The sequence below is a fragment of the Ambystoma mexicanum genome, chromosome 3p (genome assembly GCF_040938575.1).
Source record: "Ambystoma mexicanum isolate Mex_15411 chromosome 3p, UKY_AmexF1_1, whole genome shotgun sequence".
NCBI classification, from domain to species: Eukaryota; Metazoa; Chordata; class Amphibia; order Caudata; family Ambystomatidae; genus Ambystoma; species Ambystoma mexicanum.
In genome coordinates this window covers 734,841,363-734,866,521 of record NC_090925.1, presented here as the reverse complement: position 1 = coordinate 734,866,521, position 25,159 = coordinate 734,841,363, and the positions used below count along the sequence as shown (strand labels likewise).

At 48.8% G+C, this 25,159-nt stretch overlaps 1 protein-coding gene across 2 annotated transcripts in view; it reads right to left on the bottom strand.

Moving 5' to 3' along the window:
- Positions 1-25,159, bottom strand: part of PRR14 (proline rich 14) — a 738,062-nt gene that overhangs the window by 639,854 nt on the left and 73,049 nt on the right. For both annotated transcript variants that reach the window (XM_069651623.1, XM_069651624.1), the window contains exon 2: positions 2,563-2,756. In XM_069651623.1, the coding sequence (XP_069507724.1) occupies positions 2,563-2,663 (101 nt within the window). In that variant the 5' untranslated portion in view covers positions 2,664-2,756. The remainder of the gene's footprint in view (positions 1-2,562; positions 2,757-25,159) is intronic.

Below are 25,159 nucleotides of genomic sequence, written 5' to 3'. Positions count from 1 at the left end.
TCTGCGTTGAATGGACTTAAGAATTTGTATGGCTTGGGCAATGGACTTCTTATCCCCCTTGGATTTCCTCTGCAAAGTCCCTCTCTTATTGAGCCCCTTGAGTGTCTATCTGAAAATGCTCTGCAGCTTTCGCTAAGACCTCATTCAGTAGTGGCTGATTATCCACTGGTGAGTCATTGACCCGTGGATCTTTGGTAATAGGTGAGTCTAGACTATAGGCCTCTGCCTCGTCTTCCTGGTCCTCGTCGTCTCCCTAATAATCAACCCCTGCCTGGTCATCCAGTATTTGTATGTCTGGATCTTCAGCATACTGATGGTAAGGTTGAATAGAGAGTGGGTCTGAAATCAGGCCCTGAGCTTGAGTCTCATTACGAGGTCTTTTACTAGGAGGCTAAGGGTCTTTTGATACTGAAGGAGTAGAGATATCAGGGGTATTCTTATAACTCAGAAAATAATCAGGGTTTTTCTCATAGAAATTAGCCATAAAAGAAATTCTCCTCATCACCCTGTCGATGTCTTCAGAGCTCCATTCCCGGGAACTGAGAATTAACACCTCTTGTTGAGGTTCCTCTTCTATTCCCATATCTTGTGGAGTGGGAGGGACAATCTTAGGCCTAGTGATAGGGTCAGGGGTCTTAGACTTATCTGAAGATTTAGGTTTATTCTTCTGGACGTGGGGTTCAGATGCTTTTTCTGATGACTTCTGGTGTTTCTCCCCTTTACCATGAGTAGAGGCATGTTTCCCTGACTCTTTGCCCTTCGCTGAATCTTTTGACGCCTGGCGTCGAGATTCAGAGGTGGATTGGCTAGGTTCTGTAGTTTTAGAGGGGGTGTGTCGACTCTGAGGCAGACGTGGAAAGGACTGCCAGAGCAGACTTAAAGCGTGCTGCTTGGGGTTAGAGGTCGGATTAGTCTTCCGACGACCAAACCTCCATGACTTTTGGGAACGAGGCACCCTTAGCAATCGTAGACGGTTGCTGTGTGTCATAAGGCGATCTCAACCTGGAACGCCCAGAGGACACCGATTCTGCGGACTGCTCTCTTTGTGCCTTTTTCTTCCGATCACTCGACACGCGTGTCGAGTCTCGGCTGGGGTTAGTGTGCTTAGGAGCAGTTGTGTGGGTAGCGTTCGTGTCACCGGGTGTGGTCCCCATAACTGCCCCGCTGGACAATCCTCGGAGGCCGGGGACTAGCGCTTGGGTGTCTATCGACACCCCTGTGCCCTCTCCGTCCGATACGGCGGCGTTGCTGCCATCACTGAAGGAACCCACCGCTTCCATGGCCTCGAGCTGTCTGGCGTAATGGGCCCAACATTTAGTGGAGCGGTCCTTTAGTGTTTTAGCCTTAAAGAGCTTACACGCTCTGCAATTTGCTTCGGGGTGGTCCCTAGGCAGACAGAGATTACAGGTGTTATGCTCATCTACCCAAGGGAACTTACGGTTGCACTTGGGGAAGAATTTAAATGGAGTACTCTCCATATGTTATTCTATGGGAGCGGGCGAGTGTATGTAGGAAAATAAGTGAGCATGTCCACCCCACACTCTCCCTACTTGCATGGCCGAGGCCAGAGGCCTTCCGAGGCCCAATGAACGTCGTGCAGTCTCGACGGCTGTTAGTTCTTCGGACCGGCGCCGATCTTCAAAATCTCAAAGTAGGATTTGAAGAACGGGGAATTTTAGATGAATTATGACAAAATAGCTGAAAGCCAGGGAACTCTGCAACTATGCTTCCGACAAGTATGGCGGAAAAAAATAATCTGAGGGTCCTACACGCGTGAGGGATCATGGGTACAGTGGACGTCATACTAGGGATAGTATTACTGCACCCTAGGTCGACGCCCATTTTCGAGTTTCGAAAAACAAACGGTCGCTTCCACTAGATGTCGGCCTATGCACAGCATGTGATCTAAGCATATTCCACAAGCCACAGAAATATATATATATATATATATATATATATATATATGCACGCACGCACGCACGCACGCACGCACGCACAGTGTCCACTGAGGCCATGCCTAGTGTGCACTATGGATCTAGGTTTGCTAAACCTGGTGTCCCCACGCACGGCCACGAACAATGGGTCCTGTGGGTGGGCACACAGTATATGCTTAGTGGATGATATGGCGACATGCGATCAAGCAAAAAAACAAAAAAAAAACGGTAAACAACAAAGTGTTCAGTACAGTTATGGTTAACTTTCTGAAATAAGAACGTGTATATGAAAGAGGCCCTTCTCCAAAGCCGGTCATAGGGACCGATGTACTAATTGAGCTCAAAACAAACAATTTTGCAAGGTACTGCACTAACACAGCTAAAGGGCAGGAATCTATATAAACAATTCCTTCTTCCATAGCCACTTTTTGGAGTCAACTGCCACACTTCACAAGCTGAACGAGCAGAATCAGTTACTTGTCTTTAAACAGGGCGAGCTCAGAGATAGTGCGGGTTTAAATGAGACACCAGCTCATTCTACTGTCTCGGTTCGTTCTTACCGTTTCCTATTATTTTTGTGAAATTAGAGATTTTGGCATATGTTAACAAAGCAACGTGGATGACTGACCGGTAGATGAGAAGTCTCTGACGTCGATGGATACGGTCAAAGCTTGAGATGGAGTTGGCACTGGCATCCTCTGGCAGCTCCACCATGAAGCCAGTGTCCATGGCTTGTCATCGGTTTGGGCTTCAGCGCTCTTGCCCAGAACGGCAGCACACACACTGCCGATGCATCTTTACTTCAGACACCAGCAAGGGCACCTAGTAGATGGAAAAGAAAATTAATAGTTAAACCTATGACATGCTGGCAAAAGCAAAGTATTTGTTCGGTAACGGTTTTGTATTTTGCGATAGTATGTATTTTCTCCATTAATGTTATGTAATAAATATGGATCCATCACATATTTTGTCTGTGGTTAAGTCATATCACAAAATTGTTTTCAGTTTTTCAGTCACATGCTCCCTACAGATAGCGTACCAAACAGTTTTACTCACTGAAAACATTAAACACTATCTCAAAGCGGGACTATCGCCAACCACAAAAAAATACAACTCTGGAAAATCTGCTCTGGTTGCCCCTCTATCCTGGGCATGACCCACTAAAACCCAGACTAAAACATAGGACTCCCAATTTCCCCTGGAAAAACGTATGCCACGCTATCCCTTCAGTACTGAAACGTGGACTGAAACTTCACGTCGGACCAGACAACTGCAAAACTAAGCAGCAGTAAAGTCATGCTAACAGCCATCCCTGATCTCACCTGCTACAGCTCTGGTTTAACCCATTGCATCCCCAAACTGACTTATTTTGCCAGGCGATGCACCCGGACGTTTAATAAAAGTGGACCTTACTTAGACCAATACGAATAACTGTTGCATTAGCAGCCCAAAAGCATTTTGGTGCCCAAAAAGTGCCCCCCCCTCTATAAGCCGAACCCCAGTCTACCCCAATCCAATACCAAACAATTCCAGCAAACCATCAAAACCACAGAGACTGTGCTGAAAGTCTGACCTTAGCACCACTTCCACAGTATGACGGACAGCTTGAATATAAGATACATAAAACAAAATGCAGGTTTTGATACTTTTTATAGGATTCACTGGAAATATTATGCAGCAATGGAACAATGCATTAGTCTTCTAAATCCCATAGACTACATCAAATGGTGCAGAACAAAATGATTGAAAAATCAACTTAAAACAAAAAAAAAATCTTTACAAATAACCACAAATGGCATTTTCATTTTATATTCCATTGCGAAAATGTATGCATCGATTACAGGTCTGGAATGACTGCATTTGCCAAAAGGACCATAAAAGTGCAGGAAGCCGAGAACAAAGTTTACACTAAAAACAGTCAAATTTCTAGCGGTTAGCTGTATTTGAGAAAAACAAACCTTACTCGCATAGGACTGTTGAATAGAATATGTTCTCCAAGTTTGACAAGGCAGGTCTTAAATATATAATCTAGTATTGTATTAATGATGAAACAATTCAAACATATCCACTACAATGTGTCAAGAGCTGGGGCTTCACACAACTCCCAGTAAAGAGTGTATTTATGGTGAGCTGTGCAACATTCCGCAACGGACTGACAATTTATTATGTGCAATTGTGACAATCTCCTATCTGGATCAGCACAGGAAGCTTTGTGTTTGTACAGATAGTATGTCGAATGACTGCAATTTTACCGGCACGATGGTTGTACATACCCTCTGCCCACATACATTTGTGGATAAACATGTCGCACATCCCACATTCTGCACAGTGTTGGTCCAAGTGCTCGCTTTGGTCGAGCACTCCTCCAGTCATTCTGGTTTAGGTAGTGTCCTTTTGGTCTCCTTTCTCCACCAGAGTTACGTACTAATATGGGAGTCTATCATATGTGAGGAATCAGTTAGAGGAATCCAAGCAATAATGTTTGGCAAGCGTGTGTGGAGAGGCTCACATGGCCGCTTCGCATATGTCCAAGGCAGGGACTCCCTCCACCCCTCTGCAGGGCAAATGTGGGAGGCAGGCATCTGGCTGAATGAACATGAAGACCCTCAAGCACATCCTTACCAGCCAGTTCGTAGCATTCTGAGATGAAGATGTTGATCCACCTTGACAGGGTCTGTTCAGTCACATCCCTGCCAGCATGAGCACCGACATAACCCACAAAAAGCTGGTAATCTTTCTTGACGTCCATCATCCGAGAGATGTATTAACTGAGGGCCCACTCCTAATCAAGCCGATGGAATTGCTCCTCAATCTTGGAAGGGTAAGGTGGAGGAAAAAATACAGGAAAAAGGTTCTTCTCATAGAGATGGAAGTCCGAAAATAACCTTGAGGAGGAAGGACGGTCTCGCTCTCAAAATCTCATTTTGCTTGAGAGGTTTAATAGACATCTGGAGTTCACTCACCAGTCTTGCAGAAGGGATAGCCACCAGGAAAATCATCCTAAGAGTGTGCAACCTCAACGAAAATGAATGTACGGTCGCAAACAAAGCACCCATAAGGAAAGTCAACATTAAATTCAAGGAACAAACTAGCATGGGGGAAACTGGTTGCACAATTCCTGCAGAAATTGCATAACTGTGTGGAGTGTGAAGAAAGAGCCTTAGTCAGGTTCAGAGGTCCTTTTACAGACCGAGATGGAGGCCAGGTGCCCCTTTCACATTGTCAATCCGCCCCCTTCAATGTTACTTGCTACCTGATACTAGTGCCCCCCCAACCAAACTACTACTACTCCTCCTCCTCCTCCTCCTCCTCCTCCTCCTCCTCCTCACCTTTCTACTCAAACCACTCCTTTCACTTCCTTTGAAAACACGCTTCCCACCCTTGCATACAAACTCAACGCAGTAGTACTTGCATTCACTAACCAATGCCTCATCTGCTCCAGAAATCGCCTCCACAATCACCACCACAGTCCTTGCACCTGCTGGTCTCTTGGTCTGCCAACTCCTTGGACCTCACCCAAAAAACCCACACCTTGTTTCATTGGCTTCTTTTAATGCCCTTTCATCCTCAAGATTGGTCCTCTGGCCAAATCAATCTGGCCCAGTCCTCTGCAACAACCAAGGACCAGCATGACAATGTTTTAAATGGTGGGTTAAGCCCCACCCCTTCTCTCCACAAAGGGCTGCTTGAAGGTGGCCAGCGCTGCACAGTGCCCCTGTCTTGTCGGGTAACCGAAGAGCGTATCCACGTGAGTTAAGTCCGAGCAGCCGCCACTCTGGTCCAAGCATCGGGTGGTCTAGTGACCCTGCTTGGGACTCTTCAGGCGTCCAGGGGATGCTGGAGTGTGCTGTGCAGCTAAAGGGACTGCAGCATAGGAGCTCCGACTTCTGTCTGTTATTCTTCTTCCTGCATCGGTAATAGCCGGGCTCTGCCACATATTGGTGTTGGCGGAAACTGGCCCTCACCCCTAAAGGGGGATACGATGGGAATTTAGCACTGGTTCTAGAGGTCTGAAATGTTTTTGCATCAAAGAATATTATGTCTATTGCAGGCATATCCAGGAGTTTTACCACAATTTCCCGGGCAAAACTAAGGTTCTCATATAGAAGTTCTTCCCGGTTTCTGTGACCATGTAATTGCTACAGTTGGACAAGTCAAGACCCGACTGCAACATCTGGCGTGCCGCTCCCCTGCCATCTTGTCTGGGCCTCAAAGCCCTCACTCAGCTCTCCAAACCGGAGACTCTCTGCCACATCAGAGACGGAAAATGTCCAGAGGCCAAATGAGAAATTAGCCAAGGCAAAAGACATTGTAGTATGGTGCAGTCTCACCGTCATCAGTGGAACGCTGGAGGGAGTGCGAAGGATGGAACGTGGCGAGTGAGCAGTGACAGTTGAAGAACGGCAGAGAGCTAGCAGTCAGACGACAGTGGCGTTCATGTCTCCAAAGCCCTTATTTTAGTTAAATGTATTTAGTTAATGTAATACTACCACACGCGTGTTAAGTCTTACCAATAAATCCTGTGTGGCAATTACCCAGCGCCGGCCCATGCTTCAGTGGCGACGAGGATTTGAAGCAGTCAAGAATGATCTCCGGCTGAAGCTTTAGATGCACTCGGGTGAGAGCACGGCGACTGCGGGTCCCTTGTGCTCCGGTGCTGACAGCAGCTGATCGAGCGACATTTGATGGTTTCATGTTGAAATCTATGTCGCGCTGCACATGCGAGTAAGGAATAATCAGCTGAAGCACATTAGAAGAAAGGACAGAGCAACGTAGCCCTTAGCACGTTGCCATCGGCCATTTTGGAAGGCCAGCCATCATTCAAGGGTTACTCATCCTCATTTATTCAGCATCTCCTTCCGTCAGTTTTTTTTTTTTCTCCCTACTTCATTTGCAAAATATCTTTTTTTGGTTCTACTTGTTGCCTATACGGCCATGTCTACATGTATCAGCAAATGAAGATGCTCCTAGAAAGGAAGTGACTTTTGGCTGATTTCAATCTCAAGGCATTAAAAGAAGTGGGAGTCCAGGAAGAACTCCCGAAAAGCGAAAGTCAATGCAGGAAGGAGAGTGAAAAACTATCAGTATATTCTACAATCTTTCCAACCTAAGGTAGAAGTGGAATAATGCACTAATCATTTAAGGCAATACTGTGTGGAGAACTCTCACTGTTTGTGTGGATATTAGGACATTTGGAGGCTAACAGTGATAATAAAAAACTCACATATTCGAACCATCACGGCTGCTGGAGGAGGTGCGGGAGGTGTGTGTGTCAATACACAGTGTCCCAGCTCCACAAATGTTTTTACCCGAGATTGGTGAACCTGCAGTGCCATGGAAGAGATGGCTCAAGACATTTGAACACTACGCCAATGTAGTGTGTGGCACAAATTACAGTGTAGAGAGCAAAACATTCTTGCTGTTGCACTGCTTGGGACCGGCTGGGCAAGAAAAATATTAAGTCTTGCCTGACCTTCCGGCTGGTGAGTCTGGGGACATGAACGAGTATGAGAAACCCATACAGAAGATGAACCGGCATTATGAGAAGATGACAATGCATTACTTACCGTAAAAGCATTTCTGATGGTTGTATCTGCTTAGATTCACATGCTGTGCATAGTCCGACATCCAGTGTTGACTGCGGAGTATTGCATTTTGTTTTTCGTAGTCAAAAAGGGGACGTTGACAAGGCGAGTCTGTAACACTATCCCTATAGTGACGCGCGGTGTACCCACAATCCCTCACGCGTCCAGGTCCCTTTGTTTATATGTTTCTGCCCTGAGGGAGCCTTCTAGACGTGAGTGAGTACAGAAAAGAGAGATATAAAAAGATGTCTATGTTCCTTCCATCCGAGCGGGGAGGAAGGGTGGGCGCATGTGAATCTAAGCAGATACCGTAAAAGCATTTCTGATGGTTGTAAGTAATGCATTGTCTTCTGATGTTTGTTAATCTGCTTAGAATCACATGCTGTGCATAGACTAGCGAGCAGTACCCGGAGTTGGAGGTAGGTTGTGAGAAGGAACAGTAGAGAAAAGATGTCTTAATACTGCTTGTCCCACCTGGGAATCAGATCTAGAGTGAGCATCTAGACACTAGTGTTTTGAAAAGGTGTGTACAGAACTCCAGGTTGCCGCTTTGCAAATGGACTCGAGGGGAACATTTGCAATTAATGCTATGGATGCCCCAGTGCCTCGAGTAGAGTGTGCTCTTGGCTTGAAGGGTAGTTCTCTCTTAGCGAGAGTGTAACAGAGGGTGATGCATTGAACAATCCATCTAGATGTAGTGGATTTTGAGACTGCATCCCCTTCTCTTCCTGCTGCCACCGAGACAAAGAACTGATTAGTCTTTCTTAGTGGTCTAGTTCTTACCATATAAAACATGACAGTTCTGCGCACATCAAGTGTATGCAGGCTTTTTTCTCCCAAATTTGAAGGGTTTTGAAAGAACGTTGGTAGTTCTATTGACTGGTTGACATGGAATTTTGAGATGAATTTCGGTGCAAACCTCGGGTGTGTGCGTAGAACCACTTTATCTTTGTGAACTGTTACGAAGGGGTCTAGAATAGAAAGAGCCTGTAGTTCACTTACTCGTCTAATGGAGGTGATAGCTATTTGGAAAGCAGTCTTACGGGTGAGGTCCTTAAGAGTTGCCTTGTGCATGGGTTCAAAGGGTGAGCCCATGAGCCTGGTAAGTAACACATTTAGGGCCCAGAGGGTGTATCCTCTTTACCCCGTCCATAAAGGCTTTGATAACTGGGATTTTCCACCATGACACTAAGTTGGGAAGTGGTGTATGCAGAAAGTGCCGCTAGGTGGACTTTAATAGAATTGAACACTAGACCTGAGTCCAGTAAATGGGTCAGGTACAAAACAATGTGCGTGGGAGAGCAGTCAACCAGGTTGATGCTTCTACCTCTACACCAGATGACAAATCTCTTCCATTTGCTAGAATAACAGTGACGAGTGTTAGGCTTTCTAGCCTCCCTGAGGATGTCCATGCATCTCTGCGGGAGCTGTAAATGTCCAAATCCTATGATCTCAGGAGCCAGGCTGCTAAGTTCATGGTCTGAGGGCATGGATGCAGTGTCCTGCCCTTGTCCTGTGACAGCATGTTGTACGGGCAGGGAAGTTTCACTGGAGGAGATAGAGACATCACCATCAGGTGAGCGAACCATGGCTGACGGGGTCACTAGTATCATGGTAACTTGTTCCTGGTGCATCTTGTGCACAATCTGGTTGAGAAAGGGAGTGGGGGGGGGGGGGGGGGAATGTAAACAAATTTCCCTGACCATGGAATCGAAAGACCGTTCCCCTTGGATTGGTTCTGGGGGTACCTGGAGGCGTAAACTTGGCATTGTGAATTCTCCAGAGTTGCGAACAGGTCTATTTCTGGGAATCCCCATTGTGTGAAAAAGTCGCAGACGATGTCTTCGTGTAACCGCCATTCGTACTCGGAGGGCAGAGGGAAGTCTCTGCTGAGTTCGTCTGCAAGCAGATTGAGTTCCCCTGGTACATGTTGTGAAAGTAGGAACATGTGTTTGAGAGCCCACTTCCAGATGTTCTGGGACAGCTTGGACAGTCCTGGAGAGTGAGTGCCCCCTTGCTTGTTGAGGTAGTACATGGCTGTGGTGCTGTCCGTGAGGACCATCACTGTTTTCCCTTGTAGGTGTGCCTGGAAAGCTTTTAGTGCCTTGAACACAGCCAGTAGTTACAGTAAGTTTATGTGCTTGGATGCTACGCTCGGAGTCCACACTCCGTGAGCAGTCCGATGGGATAGGTGAGGCCCCCTCCCCCCCCATCCTGTGAGGGATGCGTCTGTTAAGAGTGGCTTCCACTGCGGGGTTGGCAATGGTTTCCCCAATTACAAGGTTTTCCTTCGACCACCACCGTAGCGAGAGAACCAAGGCCTGCAAGACCACCACTAGATCGTCCCATTGTCCACTGGCCTGACACCACTGGCCGTTGAGCCACTCTTGCATTGGGCACAGGCGCGCGTGAGGTACCAAATAAATACACAACGCCATCATTCCTAGCAAGCGCATTGCTGTGCGTACCGTCACCTCTCGACCTGCCACATACTGAGGGATCTGAAACAGCATGTTTTGGACCCTCTCGTTTGAGGGGAAGACGAGGCCGTCCTTTGTTCGAATTAGAGCCCCTACAAATTGTTTGATCTGGCTGGGGTCTAAGCTGGACTTTTTCTCGTTGATGGAGAAGCCCAGTTGGAACAAAAAGTCTACAGTCTTTTGGGTATTTGAGAAGCATGTTTCGTAAGAATCCCCTGTTATGAGCCAATCGTCGAGCTAAGGGTATACTGGGATGGACAACCTGCACAGGTGGGCCGCTGCTACTGCCAGTACTTTCGTGAATACCCTCGGTGCTGATGCTATGCCGAGGGGTAGCACTCTGAACTGGTAGTGTTTGCCCTCTATCATGAACCTGAGGTATTTCCTGTGCGCTGGCAACATTAAAATATGAAAGAATGCATATTTAATGTCCAGTGTTGTCATGTAATCTCCTTGTGATAGCAGGGGGATCACTTCCTGTAAGGTCACCATACGAAACTTTTGAGGTTTGACAAATTTGTTTGCTGGGCGCAGATCTAGTACAGGGCGCATGGTTAAGTCCTTTTTGGGTACAAGGAAGTACACTGAATAAATACCTTCCGTTACCTGAGATAGAGGCACAACCTCTATGGCCCCTTTTTCCAGTAGCTGGTCCACTTCTTGCAAAAAGATGGCGAGGTGTTCTGGTGTCATGCGTTGTCCCCTTGGGGGTCTGTATGTTGGGGAACTGTTGAATTCTATAAAGTAGCCGTGGGCTATGGTTGACAGTACCCAGCGGTCTGATGTTATTCCCTCCCATGCTGGAAGAAAGGATGTTAACCGACCCCCGACCGGTGATGCATGGGAGGACCTCTCCCTTTGCCACGGCGTTGTCCCCTCTGGTTGTATTGTCCACTGTTACCTTGGTTAGAGAACCAGTTGTTTGCAGAGTACTGCTGCTGCTGATTTTGCTGCTGGCGTTGGCCTTGAAAAAAGCGCCCATTGCCATAGCCACGTCGGTTATGAGGACTAGAAATCTGGTCTAGGGTTTTGATGGTGTCAAACTCCTTCTTTGCCGTTTCTAGTGCCTCATCAACCGCCTTCCCAAAGAGGTTGGCATCTTCTATAGGCTTGTTGATCAGAGATGCTTGGGTTTCAGGTTTAAACCCTGAATTACGCAGCCAGACATGGTGTTTAAGGAGTATTCCTTGTACTAGGGAATGGCCAGCCGTTTCTGCAGCATCCAGAGTGTTTTTCACGATGCTTTGGTTGACTAGGGTCCCTTCAGTAATCGTGGCTAGAAGCCATGTACGTAGGGGTTCTGGAACCTCCTCGACGTCCTTACGTAGCTTGCTCCATTGTGCATCTGCGTAACTTGCCAGTAAGGAGGAGTTCTTTGCAATCCTTGCAGAAAAAGCAGCAGAGGCTGTGATCCTCTTCCCTAGGGCATACAATTAACCTTCTTTATCTGGTGGTGCCTCGCTGGTTGACAGCGGGACCCCTGCTCTTTTTCTTGTATTTGTCACCACTAGGGAGTCTGGTTCAGAGTGGCCCCTGGCGTACAAAGGGTCTGAAGGCGAGGAACTGAATAGTTTTTCTATCCTCGGGTTGACCCCTCTGACCAACGCTGGGGTAGATAGTGAAGGGATAATTTGTCTCCTTATTGAGGCGAGGAGGGGAATGGTTTGGCTGACAGGGGGTTTCTCTTTTATTACCTTCTCCACAAAGTCAATGTCAGGAGAAATCTCCCCAGTGTCTATTTTGAAATGCGCTGCTGCCTTGCGTAGTAGTGCATTAAATGTAGGTTGATCGTCTATAGGTGACGTGTTCCTATTGGGCGAGTCCAGGGGAGGGGACAGGTTTAGGGCATCAGGGTCTGAAAACGCTGATGGGGACAGCCAGGGCTGTGAAGCACCCTCCTCTGGGTCTTCTCCGAAGCCCCCCTCACCTTTATCTATATTCCCTTCAAAACCCTCCTCCTCTGGGTTTTGTTCCTCTTCGTTGCCTAAAAATTCATCCTCCTAGAAGAGGGGGTCCTCTCCAGTGAGGTTGTATAAATCTACATCCTCTTGGGAGGGATTAAACAACCTAGGGAATTTAGCCCTGGGGTCCTCCCGAGCTCCCCCTCTTGCCCTTTTGGGTGTTGGTAGGTTTTGAGTCTCCATAAACCTCTCCATCTTCTCCATATAGAACTGGAGTCTCTCCAGGGTCTCCTGAGGTACCCCTGGGCTGTCTGGGGGGTGGGGGGGGGGGGGGGGAATAGGGTATTTGGCCTGAAAACGCTTCGACCTCTCCCATAACGTCGAAGAAAGGTTTCTGTCGCCGTCTGAAAAGCCTTCTGGCAGGCTAGGAGTCCCTCTAGATGAAGGGGGCAGTTCCTGTCTTCCTTCCGGCCTTTTCGGAGTTTCTCTAGCCTTCTGAGCGGTATTCGACGTATCTTTCGGCATCCGCCTCTGACTATCGGTGGAAACGATCCTTTCCAGGCTCTCGACGATTAATTTGTCTGTGGAGGGCTCTGGTCTCAATGTTACGGGCGTCGCGTGTTATACTTCGACGGGCGCTCTCTGACTGAGTGCTTCGTCTGGTGGTTTGGGGGTAGCGCCCTTATCTGTGGGAAGCCCAGTCGCTGGTCGCATTTGCGGTTGCGAGTGGGCTTAAGACCCTTATGGTCTGAGGAGGACGCCAGTGGAACCTGCGTCTCCGTTGGCGCTGGTGGTTTCTTTGTCTTCGACCAAGAAGAGCCGTGGGTTATGTGTTTATGGGAGTGTTTTTTGTTTGCTTCAGTGTCGCCGGGGTGTTCATCCCCATAAGCAGGGCGTGAGCCAAGCTTGTCGGGGCTGGGGACAGACGGCGAGGAGCGCGAGCGCTCCTTCAAGAGGTGTACGACTTCCGAAACGGATGTCGGGTTATCACATTCCTTGTCACTTTCTGCGGCAGCCGCGGCAGGTGAGGAATCGGACATCGACATGGCGTAGGCCGCCCACCTCTTGACCCTGCGGTCCTCTAAAGTCTTAGGCCTAAGAAGCTGACAAGCCATGCAACCGTCTTCCTTGTGATCGAGGGGCAAGCAACGGTTACACCGTTTATGCTTAGGTTACACCGTTTATGCTCGTCTTTCCAGGTGAACTTGCCCTTGAACAACCCCGAGGGAAAGGAAGGGGAAAGAGAAAGGCATTCGCAGAGGGAAACAAGATCTGTCCCATGACCCCACTCTCCCTACTGTGTTAAGGCCGGCGAGGCCAGGCCACGTGTTCGGCAGCGCCGTAGGATCTCCTCCGTCTCGCCCCCGCCGTCGAAAGTCTTGCTCGGCGGAGAAAACAGCTTCTCAGCTACGTCAAGGGAGGGATCTATGTAAGGGATATTAATAAAGAATGACCAAAGGTCGAGTAAATGAATTTGCAATGTCTCTCGAGATGCTCCGCGTAAAGGCGACCAATATATGGGCGGAAAAAAATAATCTGAGGGACCTCGACGCGTGAGGGATTGTGGGTACACCGCACGTCACTATAGGGATAGTGTTACAGACACGCCTTGTCGACGTCCCCTTTTCGACTACGAAAAACAAATGCAATACTCCGCAGTGACCACTGGATGTCGGACTATGCACAGTATGTGATTCTAAGCAGATTAACAAACATCAGAAAAGTACCATATTAGAAAGATATAAATTCGGGAATAGAGTACAAGAGGAAGGGGAGAGTGTCGAGCAGTACATCACGGCTCAGATATCTGGCCATAACCGGCACATTCAATCAACAATTAGAGGAGAGACTGAGAGACCAATTTATGTTGGAGTGTAACAGTAGCAAGGTTAGGGAGTAATTATGGACAGAGGATGACCCATCGTTAGATGTTGTATTGAAGATGGCCAAAGAAGTGGAGCACATGGAAAAGTGTGTAAAAACACTGGAGGGCAGAGTTAAGGATATCTCAGTGAAAGCAGCTGTGAAAACCATACAACCAGGTGCTGAGGAAGCAGTAGCCGCTGTAGGCAACCAAGACAGGAGGAGACGTGTCAGCAACTATAAAGATAGGAGGACGAGGTTTGAAGGGGGATTCAACAGTGAGAGAAAAGATGCCCGAGAGGGAGAGTACCAGATCTGCCTCAGCCACGCCAGGGCGATGAGCATCATCCTGCATCCGCACTCTGAAACGATTGATGACTCGCAGTAGGATAGGAAATGGAGGAAGGCGTACAGAAACATACCTTCCCACAGGAAAGGCGAACGCCCCTTCCATGCGCCCCGATTGGTGGAATTTGCTGGCAAACTTCTGGCATTTGGAGCTTGTCGTCGCAAACAGATAGATCTGGGGCCTGCTCCACTGGATGAAGATGCAGTCCACCTGGTCCTGCCGAAGTTCCCACTCGTGGCAGAAGCGCAACTCCCAGCTGAGGGAATCGGCGATGGTGTTCTGGACTCCCGCCAGTCGAAAGAGGAACATCACTTGCCCAACGGCCCAGTGCCACAAGTCCTGCACCTCTTAGGAGAGCGCTGGGGATCGGGTGCCCCCCCCCTTCCTGATGTAGAACATTGTGGTGGTGTTTGCCGTGAAGATCCTCACCACCTTGCCCTTTAGAGACGAAAGGAATGACTTGAGGGCCCTGTACACTGCCCCAGGACATGGATGTGAAGATCCTTCTCCTTTGCCACCAGCCTCTGCCAGGCAGACGTCTGATGTGGGCTCCCCAGCTTTCCATGGAAGCATCCGTGGTGAGTGTCTCCTAACAAAGGGGGGGGGGGGGACTTTGGAACCCTGTGCTCCGGGTGACACAATGAAGTGAACACCCCACCACTGTATCACCCCGAACTCCTCATCGAGCAGGATCTGGTCTGGGAAGCTTCCGGACACCTGAACCCAGCGAGCGTCCAGGAACTCCTGAAGAGGTCGCATCCGTAACCTGCAGAGCAGGATAAGGTAGATGCAAGACGACATCATGCCGAGAAGTGACTAGATGGTCTGCACTGTGGCAGTCTTCAGTGACAGCAGTTGTCGCACTTTCCCCAGAATGGCCGCTACCCTTTCTTCCGAGGGCAACGCTAGGCAGGAGACACTATTGAGCCTGGCTCCTAGGAACAGTGCGTTCTGCGATGGCGTCAAGCAGGACTTGGAAAATTGATGGAGAATCCCAGATCTGTCAGCAGCTGGACAGTAGTCTGTGCGTCATAGATGGCCAACTCTCACGAACTAGACTGAATGAGCCAGTCATCCAGGTACATGTGCATCCCTCGCAGATGAGCCGCCACAGGTGTCCACCCTAGGGGCTGACTTAAGGCCGAAGGGGAGGACCTTCAACTGGTAGTGCCGTCCATGCCCCACAAAGAGTAGGCATTTTCGGTGCTTCTTGTGAATGGGGAGACAGGGGGGAACGTGGAAGTAGGCATCCTCTAGGTCCAGCGACGTCAACGAGTCTCCTTCCTCCAGTTGGCCGATCACATGACCATCCTGAATTTTTGGTCTAGAATTGGCCACCAGCCCCCGGTTTTCTTTTTGACTAAAAAGTATCTGGAATATATACCGAAGCCCCACAGTCGTCTTGGAACCCGCTCTATCGCCCCTTTTCGTAGCCTGGCCCGTACCTCCTCCAAGAGTTGACGCATGTGCTGCCACCGGAAAGGATCCGCAGACACTTGTGTTGGAACTCTAGGGTATGTCCGTGGGCGAGAGAGTCCAGCTCACATCTGTCGGTGGAGATCTTCTCCCACTCGCTGACGAAACCCGTCAGCCAGCCTCCCACGTCTTGGCCGGTTTAATCTCGATTCGGGGTCGGCATCCAGCATTGAGGGCGACGGCGGCGCTGACCACCTCCACCGTAGGCTTTGGAACGGTCTCTGTAGCCCTCCTGGGCTGTGGACCTAGAGGGCTGGTGGTACGACGAGGAGAAACCTTTTGTCGACCTGCCCGACTTTCCTCTGGAGTTGCAAAAGTAAGAGTGGTGGGGAGAGCCCAGGGCACGGGCCGTCTCTGTATCCGCCTTGATGGGCTGCAGGGATTGGTCGACAACCTTCCCAAAAAGGTTATCGCCGTCGAACGTCATGTCCAGTACCCGCGCCTGGACTTCCTGGTGGAAATTTGTGGCCTTCAGCCAGCCTTGACGACGGAGGCAGACACCGTTCCCAATCTGCCGAAACTATCAGTGATGTTCAGTGCCACTGTGATGGCATGGTCTGAAGCGACCTCTCCCTCCTGGAAGAGGGCAATCGCCTCCATCCTTTTTTCATCTGGAAGAAATTCCAGAATCAGGCCCAGCTTGTACCACAGTTCCCTGTTGTACCTTGCTAGGATTGCTAGTGCGTTGGCCGCCTTGATGGTGGACGCTGCGGTGTAAATAAACTTCCTCCCAATGGCGTCCAAATTCTTCGCCTCGCTGTCTGGAAGGACCGAGGACGACGAGGAAGGGAGTCCAGCAATGGTTGTGACTGTAGACACTTGGGTGCGGACTCCGGCACCCAGTACTTTTTCTCCAGTCTATCCCGCTTGGCCGGGGCCGAACAAGGATTCTTAAAGAGGGCCAGGCCCTACTCCCACACGTCGTCCAGGAGGGGAACTGCCATGATGGTCTTCCTCTTGACCTCGTGCCTCTGGTATAGGAAGTCCTCTTTCTTGGTTTCCACGGGCTTAAGCTGGAAAAGCTTGGACGCTTTGGCGACCATGGAATGAAACAACCCCACCTGATCCGATGGGGACACCCTCTGTTGCAGGGATCCACCTGCCGTGACAATATCTTTGGAGTCAGTCATCAACGTGTCCGTCCCCGGGTCTACCGGAAAAGGGCCCCTGGCAAGGATATGGAGGTTGATACGGGGCGTCTGATGGCACTTCCTCTTCTTAGCCAGCGGCTGGTCGGGGGGCCCCAGTGACTGGGGCCTGAGGCATCCTTTTCTAAATTTCCGACACCAAGGTGTGGAGGGTTGCTAGGATGTACAGGGATAAATCTCTCGGCTGAGCTGGCGTGGTCAGAACACTCTGCCCTGTGCCGTAGTCGGTGTTGCCTCCGTCCCACTCCAAGTCCTCGTGGACCGTGTGCAGGGACTACTGGGCCTCGTCCGTGAATGAAACTTCCATGGCCTGGGACGTCATCTCCCCCCGCTTCCCTTTTGGCACCCTGAGAGGTTGGGCCGGGCTCAGGCACGACATCCTATTCTCCGGCATGCAAACAAGCTTTGCGCCACCCCGCGGAGGCATCCTGTCTTGGAGGCAGGGACACCAGAGGCACAGTAGGGGTTACCTTCACGGGGTCAGCCCTTTTGGCTTTAGAGAGCATCGGCCACCAGCTCAATCGTCGAAGATGTTCTTCAGCGACTCCTGCGCCGCCTGGGCTTTCTTGGGCAAGTCGGCCACCTTTTCCTCCATCCTGGGCTTCTCGGGTTTCTCCCGCACCTTAGCCGGGTTGGACGGTTTCCTCTTTGAGGAGCTCGATCGCTGGCTGGCGATGGAGGCAGATGGTGACTTATTGGGCCTTGCCCATTGCAGGACTCGCTTGCATGGAGACCCCAATAGAACCAGACTCAGGGTGCTTGGCTTAGTTTTGGGAACCCACGGATGAGGCACCCTCAAAAGACTTAAAAGCTCGCTCCACAGACTGGCCAGTCCTGGGCGAGGCATGACCCTGCCTGGGGCACGGGGCAGAGGCCTTGGCATTTAGTCATGCCGCTAGTCTACTGTGTCAATTCATCATTTTCTTGGAGAAGCCAGATCTAACATTCTCCTCGTTTGTGGTCCAGAAGACAGTAGAGGCACTGAAGAGGTTTGTCCTCAATAAACACGTTCCGTAATCCGAATTTGGTGCAGAGCTTGAAGAGGGATCTTCCTTTTTTTGTCACCTCCGTCATGGCAGGAGGTGGAGAATAAGCCCAATTGCCTTCTGGAAACCTCAAAGAAACTTCGACAAACCTTGCCCTTGAGGGATGCTGAAATTCACAGAGAAACGGATCCCTGCTGTCGGCAGATGGAAAGAAGAGCACACAGGGTCTTTTGTGACAAAAATTGCAACTTTTCCCGTCGAAAAAAGAAAACTGTAGAAGCAGCTCACAGAGCAACACTCTAGGAGTAACACTCGAACGTTGGGTAAAAAATGTGAAGATGGCTGCCAGGTGAGGGGCTTAGGGAGAGGAATGTCATTGGCTGAGGGCAGTATGTCCCAGAGTACAGTGATTGTTTTAGAGGAGAAGAACAAGTCACATACCCCTGGTAAAGTTCTTTCTACTGGATGTTCCTCATCTATGATATTTCATATTGGCAGCTTTGCTGCTTCGCCAAAAATAATTCTCGGCAGAGGACCCTGTACAGAATGCAGTCATGTCGATTTCCTTTGAGTGCCTCCGTCAAACATAGATGTCATCGTACAAATAGCATGTGCAGCGCCCGTTGGCTTCAGTTCCGTTTTTCAGATATCTTTCTTTCGAGGAATTAACCAGGCGTACCGTACCCCAAGACTGCAAGCTCTCACAAAGCGCAGCGTGTAAAACACGTAAATTTTACAGCAGGGTAGGCTGGGAGGGGCGATGAGAAATATGTCGGAAAAATGTTACCGGTGGTAAGGAACATGTGTTCTTCGAATGGATTGTGTCCTCCCACGTATTCCTCATCTATGATAGACTCCCAAAGCAGTGACAATTTGAAGGAGGGCGTAAAAAATTGATTTAGTCATGGACCAATTGAAGAATGGCCCCCTCGAGTGGAAGAATAGTCTAAACAGAAATGTTTTACAAATGTGTGTATGGACGACCAGGTGGCTGCTGCACAAAATGTATTGGGACACCCCTTTGCAGAACTGCAGAGGTTGCCATGCCCCTAGTGGAATGAGCTCTTAGCCCTTCTTTACCAGCCACCATTCTGTAACATTCTCCAATGGCTAGTATTATCCATCTGGATATAGTTTGTTTGGTTACTGCCAGGCCTAATTTGGGGCCGGTATACCCAAAGAAAAGTTGATAATCTTGCTGATATTTAGCCAACCTTGAAATGTAAAAGCTTAGAGCCCTTTTTGGGTCTAGCCTGTGAAGTCCCTCTTCCTCTTTACCTACCTGAGGAGGAGGATAAAATGTTGGTAGTGTTATCTTCTACGACAGATGGAAGTCAGAGACTACCTTAGGTAGGAAAGATGATTTGACTCTGAGGACTTTATCCTTATGGCAAATGGTATGAGGAGGCTTATAAGTAAGAGCCTGCAACTCACTTACCCTGCAGGCTTTAAAGCGTAGGACTGTTTTCAGTGTAAGGATCCTTAAAGGACATGAATGTAATGGCTCGAATGGGATACATGAGAGAAATGTTAGTACTAGGTTTGAGTCCCAAACCGGCATATAAAATGGGACTGGAGGGTCCACGTTAGTGAAACCCTTCAGGAATTGCACAATCAAGGGTTTTTTTTAAATAAGAGACCTCTGCCAAGGAGCGCTTAAAAATATAAAGCACAGCCAGGTATCCTTTTACAGTTCCAATCTGCAGCCCCAAATTGGCTAAATGCAACAGGAGAAAAAGCACTGTAGGTATGCCACATTGGAATATATCGACATTCCTATCCTTGCACCAGTTACTGAATGTACTCCAACGACACCGGTACAAGGATTTGGTTGCTGGCCTTCTGGTCGAAAGCAAAATTTACATTACGTCATCAGGGAGGTCCCAATTCTTGTATCTCATCCTCTCAGAAACCATGCATGAAGACTGAGTGTCTTGACCTCTGGATGGAGAACACGACCTTGCTCTTGCGAGAGAAGATCCTCTCTTTGTGGAAAACATATTGGAGGGCAGATGGACATGTCCAGAAGGTCCGGGTACCATGTCCTCCTGGCCCAATCAATGAAAAGGCAGTAACCCTGGGCTACTGTTTCCAGTGCCCAAACATCTGAAGTAATGCCCCGCCATTCGTTCAGATGCTGAGATTCTGCCTCCCACGGGGTCTTGTGTGTTAAGTCCTGAGTGGCTTAGAGGGGGCGGCAGCAGCGACTGAGGGTAAAGATGCTGCTTCTGGGGCAGATTTGGCACCCCTTCCTCATCCACCACGAGGGAATCTTTTTGTCCCCTTTGTCCAGCCTGTCCTCTTCCTCTTCCAAATGAGGAATAAAACGAAAAGGGCGAGCCCTCCAGGAAGATGAACCTGAATAGGGCTGTTGCTGAGGTTGTCGAATTGAGGCGCTAATGGATTTAGCCGCCGCCTTGGAGGTCTGTAGCTTCTCCAGACTCATCCGCCTTGCTGCCAAACAATCTTGAGCCATCAAAGGGCTTATTGAGTAGTCAGGCTTGCACCTCTGGTGCAAACCACGACTTTCTCAACCACACAAACCTGTGTAGTAAGGTGCTAGAAGCCATGGATCTTCTGATGCGGTCAGCAGTATCCAGTCCCGATTGGAGACATTCTCCCATTGCCTCCTTTACATCCTTAACTATATTCAGGAAGCTGTCTCTTTCTTCGCGCCTTCCGGGATGTGATCAACCGCCATGGCACAGGGTGTAAGTGAACCTTGAAACAGTGCATGTGACATTAGCAGAATTCAAGGCCATACTGCCTGTTGTAAAGATCTTACAAGCCCAGGCATCTTCCCTCTTGTCGTCTATCCGGGGGAATAGAGGGATAAGAAGATTGCCTTGTGGATGTGGCGGCCTGAACCAGCGAGCTCTCGGGTGTAGGGTGCTTGGTTAGATACCCTGGATCATTGCTAGAAGGCCTGCGTTTCCTAGCAAGGTTCCTGTTCATTCCTCTAAAGGGCTGCATGAAAGCGTAACACTGGGTCCTTCTGAGGGCCTTAGTTCAGGTTATCGGTCATATCATCCTGTTCATAGGCAGGAGAAGCCCTGCTCCAATGCATATATTCCGTGACCCTATTCAGGAGGCTCCTTTACATGGAATCTGCATGTTCAGATGGGTCAGGTCTGCCAAATTCGAGCACTGGCGAAGTGTCAATACCACAGCCGACTGGAGGCAATCATAGGGATCGCTCATCTTGGATTCCTCATTAATAAGCTCCTCAGGAGCATTTTCAGTACCTTATCGCAACACAAAAGGGTGGGGAATCCTCTTCAGAGGCCCGTTCATCCGAGAAGTTTATAAAGCTTTTCCGGAATGGACAAAGGCTTCGATAACATTGAAGTAACGTTGATGGAGTCGACGATGGATTCGCCAATGGTGTCGAAGATGACTTGGCGCCAGGTTTGCTCGGCGCTACCTTAGACATTTGCGTCGACAGGCTTAACTCCGATGGAGTCGACTAATGCGTCGATGATTTGCTCTTTTTCAGAGTTATCGGAGAAAGATTCGGTGATAAGATTCGGTTCTTGAGTCGATACCCTCGACAATTTCTCGTCTGCCTGAGAACAAATCACCGGCTTAACGCTTGGCGTTGAAGTTGTAGTTTTTCACTTCCCTAAATCGTCCGAAGGAGCGACCGGGGCATGGCATTTGCGTGATTCCTTCCAGGGGGGTTGAGGCTGCATTCTCAAATATACGTATTATTCCATTTTTAAACACATCCCACTTTCTGATTTGGTGGGGCACCCGATTACCTCGGAAGAGGAATCAGTAGAGTGAGACCTACTTTTTTAAAATGTTTTTTTGATGAGTGCTGTGTGCTAATCTGGTGCATTTGTCTGGTGCTTTTGTATCTTCTGAGCCTGTTTTCCTGTGTGCTGGGCTGCATCCAGAGGGTGCAGTCCGTGGTGTTTAGTCCTTTGTTTGTGTCTGGCCTTTTCCCAGTCCCACCATCCCCTCTTGCAATTGGTTGGAAAAGTCAGGTGCGTTTGGGTCTTGGCTCCAGCAGCCATTTTCACTTGCTTTGTGGACTGCCACGTGGAAGGATGTGGCAGGGAAACCCGTTTGGAAGCATCTTTAGGGGCTGGTTGCTGCTGAGTGAGTAGTTTCACAATGATTGTAATCTGGTTTTGGCCTGCTTTATGTTCTCTATTGGAGTGGTGCGAGTTTTTTAAATGTTTTATTTATTTATTTTTGGTGAGCACTGTGTGCTAATCTGGTGCGTTTGTCAGGTGCTTTTGTGTCTTCTGAGCCTGTTTTTTTCTGTGTGCTGGGCTGCATCCAGAGGGTGCAGTCCGTGGGGTGTAGTCCTTTGTTTGTGTCTGGCCTTTTTCCAGTCCCACCCTCCCCCTCCCACCCTCCAACCCGCCCATCTCCGTTGATTGGTACGCCCACCTGGTCATGACTTGACCTTCCCAGGGCAGCCCCTGCCCGGAAGCCCCTTCGGCTAAGGGCGGCTCCTACATTGGCAGCTCCAAGACGTGTCTGCAGGTGTCAGCAGGGGAAGCCAATGAAGCCAGCAGTCAACAGACACCAACAACAACTTGAAGTGTGGCGGGGGGGGGTGTAGAGCAATTACTCTACTCCAGAAAGCCCCTCCCACTCTTTCTTACCTTTCCATAATGTAGACTGCCATAGACTTACACCATGCATACTTAAGAGATTTGTGACCACCAGCCTAAAACTATTAATGGCTGGACTGTAAATCTTGCATTGCATTACACACTAACTTACTTGCCAATGTTAACTAGTGCCACACAGAGAAAACTGAAGATTGGCCTGTGTCCCACCTAGATAGGAATGTGAATGTTAACATGTGCCACACTTGGATGGAATGGAATTCTTAACTTTGGCCTGCGTCGCACTTGGATAGAGGTGTGAATGTTAGCAAGCGCCACTTAGATGGAATTGTGATCACTAGCCTGCCTCACATCTGGATAGGCTATTGAAGATTAGCAAGTGCCACACCCAGATGGAATTAACCGATCCACTAACAATTTCAGCCCTCTGCATACATATCTCAAACTCTAACCAAACACAACCACAACACAACAATCTGCACAAACTTCACTACACTGCAACAACAAAACAAACCACAGACTCGCACAACAGCACACGACGACTACCGACCGTAAAACACCCCAAGCCCAGCCAACGGACCCACCGGGCTGAGGCTGCCAACAGCACATCACTGCTCTCTTGCACTTTTCCAGCTTATTCCCACTAACTCACACCCCCTTCCCTTTTTCAGAGCCGCCAGGGGACCACTCCTGTGGCGATAGTGTGCGGTACAAATATCCTTTAACATTAACATATGGAGTCTCTTCTTCGAAGAGCAAGACTAAGACTGCCTCGATCGACTCCTCGACCGGGACCTCTGACTTTTTGCACCAGGACTAGTCTCTAGACTCTCCAGACTTTTTATCCCTCTTCGAAGACGACTACGAAGTCGCCCTCCCCACCGCCAGTTTACCTCTGCGCTCCCTGAGAGCTTTGTCATTGCCCCACAGGACCCGCAGTCATCGGTCCAGTGCCTGGAGCCCAGAAACCACAGGCAGACAGGGTGAGGGTCGGTAATGGACATCTTCGACCCACAGTCGTAGAATTTCTTAAATCCCGACTTTGGGGTCGAAGGAGTTGAAGATGAATAATTTTTGATGAAAAGTGAAGTGCGCAGTTAAACACTCAAAGCGAAAGCTTTCAGAAAAACAGAACTGAAGCCAACGGGCACTGCGCGCGCTATTTCTACCAACGATGACGTCGGCTCTCGAAGGACATCGACACAACGGCATAGTGTATAGCGCCCTCTGCCGATCATTTGTTTTTCCAAAGCAGCAAAGCCGACGATATGAAATATAGATGAGGAATACGTGGGAGGACAATCAATACGAAATACAATTTGTAAGTTTAAGTGAAACAGTTTATTTTACAGAGGATTCCCAGCCCGACGATGGGGAATATTCATGAGCATGTGAATCCATGCCAGACCTCATGCTGGAGAACTCCTTTACTTTTTGTGAATTTCACCTTGATCCCTCCTCCCAGACTCTGGACCCCTAGCCGTCGATGCTACCTCTGCTACATGTTTCCCATGTAGTGAGTGTAGCACCAAGCCCCTCTACCACTCTGTTAAGCTTACTCAATTTCTTTTTCAAATTCCTCCTTTTCTTTCTGGAGAGAAGCTACAGGCAGTAAAACATGCTTGCAGCCCCCACAAATAAAAGTCCATTTATCTACCCTTCCGATATTCACTTCCTCTACCATCTGTGATGTGGGGCCAGAAGACGTGGGTTCGGAGGTTGCCTTGGGGTCAGATTTGTGATTACACAGGGTCGCAAATCGATTGCTGATGGTAACTTCAAGGGGATAGTTGAGGCATAAAGTTACATCTGAATCAGCCTGTGGTGTACCACTAACCTAATCCACCCCACTCGCCCAATTCCCTCAGTGCAAGCCTCAATAGAATGTTGGTTAACCTCTACTGGTATGCTAAAAGATTTTCTTACATGCTGTGCAGGGCAGACCAGTAGGTACTTCATAACCAGGCAAGATTTTACCCAGTTCCACTAGAGCAATTAGGCTCAATTTATGGGCACCCATGTTCTCCCGGGCAAGTTTCAGAAGATGCATCTGCCTTGCCCAAATACATGGTCTTGCTTCCTTACTAGCCAGCTCTAGAACCACTTCACAGATGGCCCTGAAATTCAGAGGTTCAAAAACAGCCTAACCCTCTACCTGGTATTTGCCAATAAAGAGAGACAACAATGTGGATTGTGGTATGCCAAATGCAAGGTAACCAAGATTTATCAGAAGTATGAAAAGCTGGGGAGAACACAAGATCAACAGCAACGCCCTCTCTCTCAAATTCCTCTCAGTTTTGAACAGCAAACACAGTTTATATAATGTAGATGAGTCACTGAGGTCATAAACACTGAGCTATGGAAACCTATCTCTACAGCTCATTGGTCCCAATTGCTAAGCTACATATAGTATCTATATGTCCCACCCTACTGATTGGGTAACTATCCAAGGTCCCACCCAAAATGTATGACCTCGTCATGCTTGAATATTATTGGTAAGCTCTAAATCACTTCTACGGTGCAAGGACATGTGTTACAACTTGACAACCAGGACGACCCAATGGCACAAAATTGTAGCAGTCTATAAGAAAAAGAACTTGCCTGCATTTCTTTGAAGCCTTGATGGGTGGAATGACGTGAATGGTTCAAGGCCCAGAAATCCCTCCAGAGTCCTGAATGAGAAAAAGAACTCTGGAGGAACTCCTTGGGCCAAGCCCAAAAGAAAAAAGGGGGAAAACTCTTGAAAGGGAAAAAGCCTGTGCAGGTGTTCTTGCTTCTGCAGAAGAGTAGGACTGTATAAATGTAAGGCTGATATGTCTTTGATACACTGCCTCAGTGCGATAGACACACC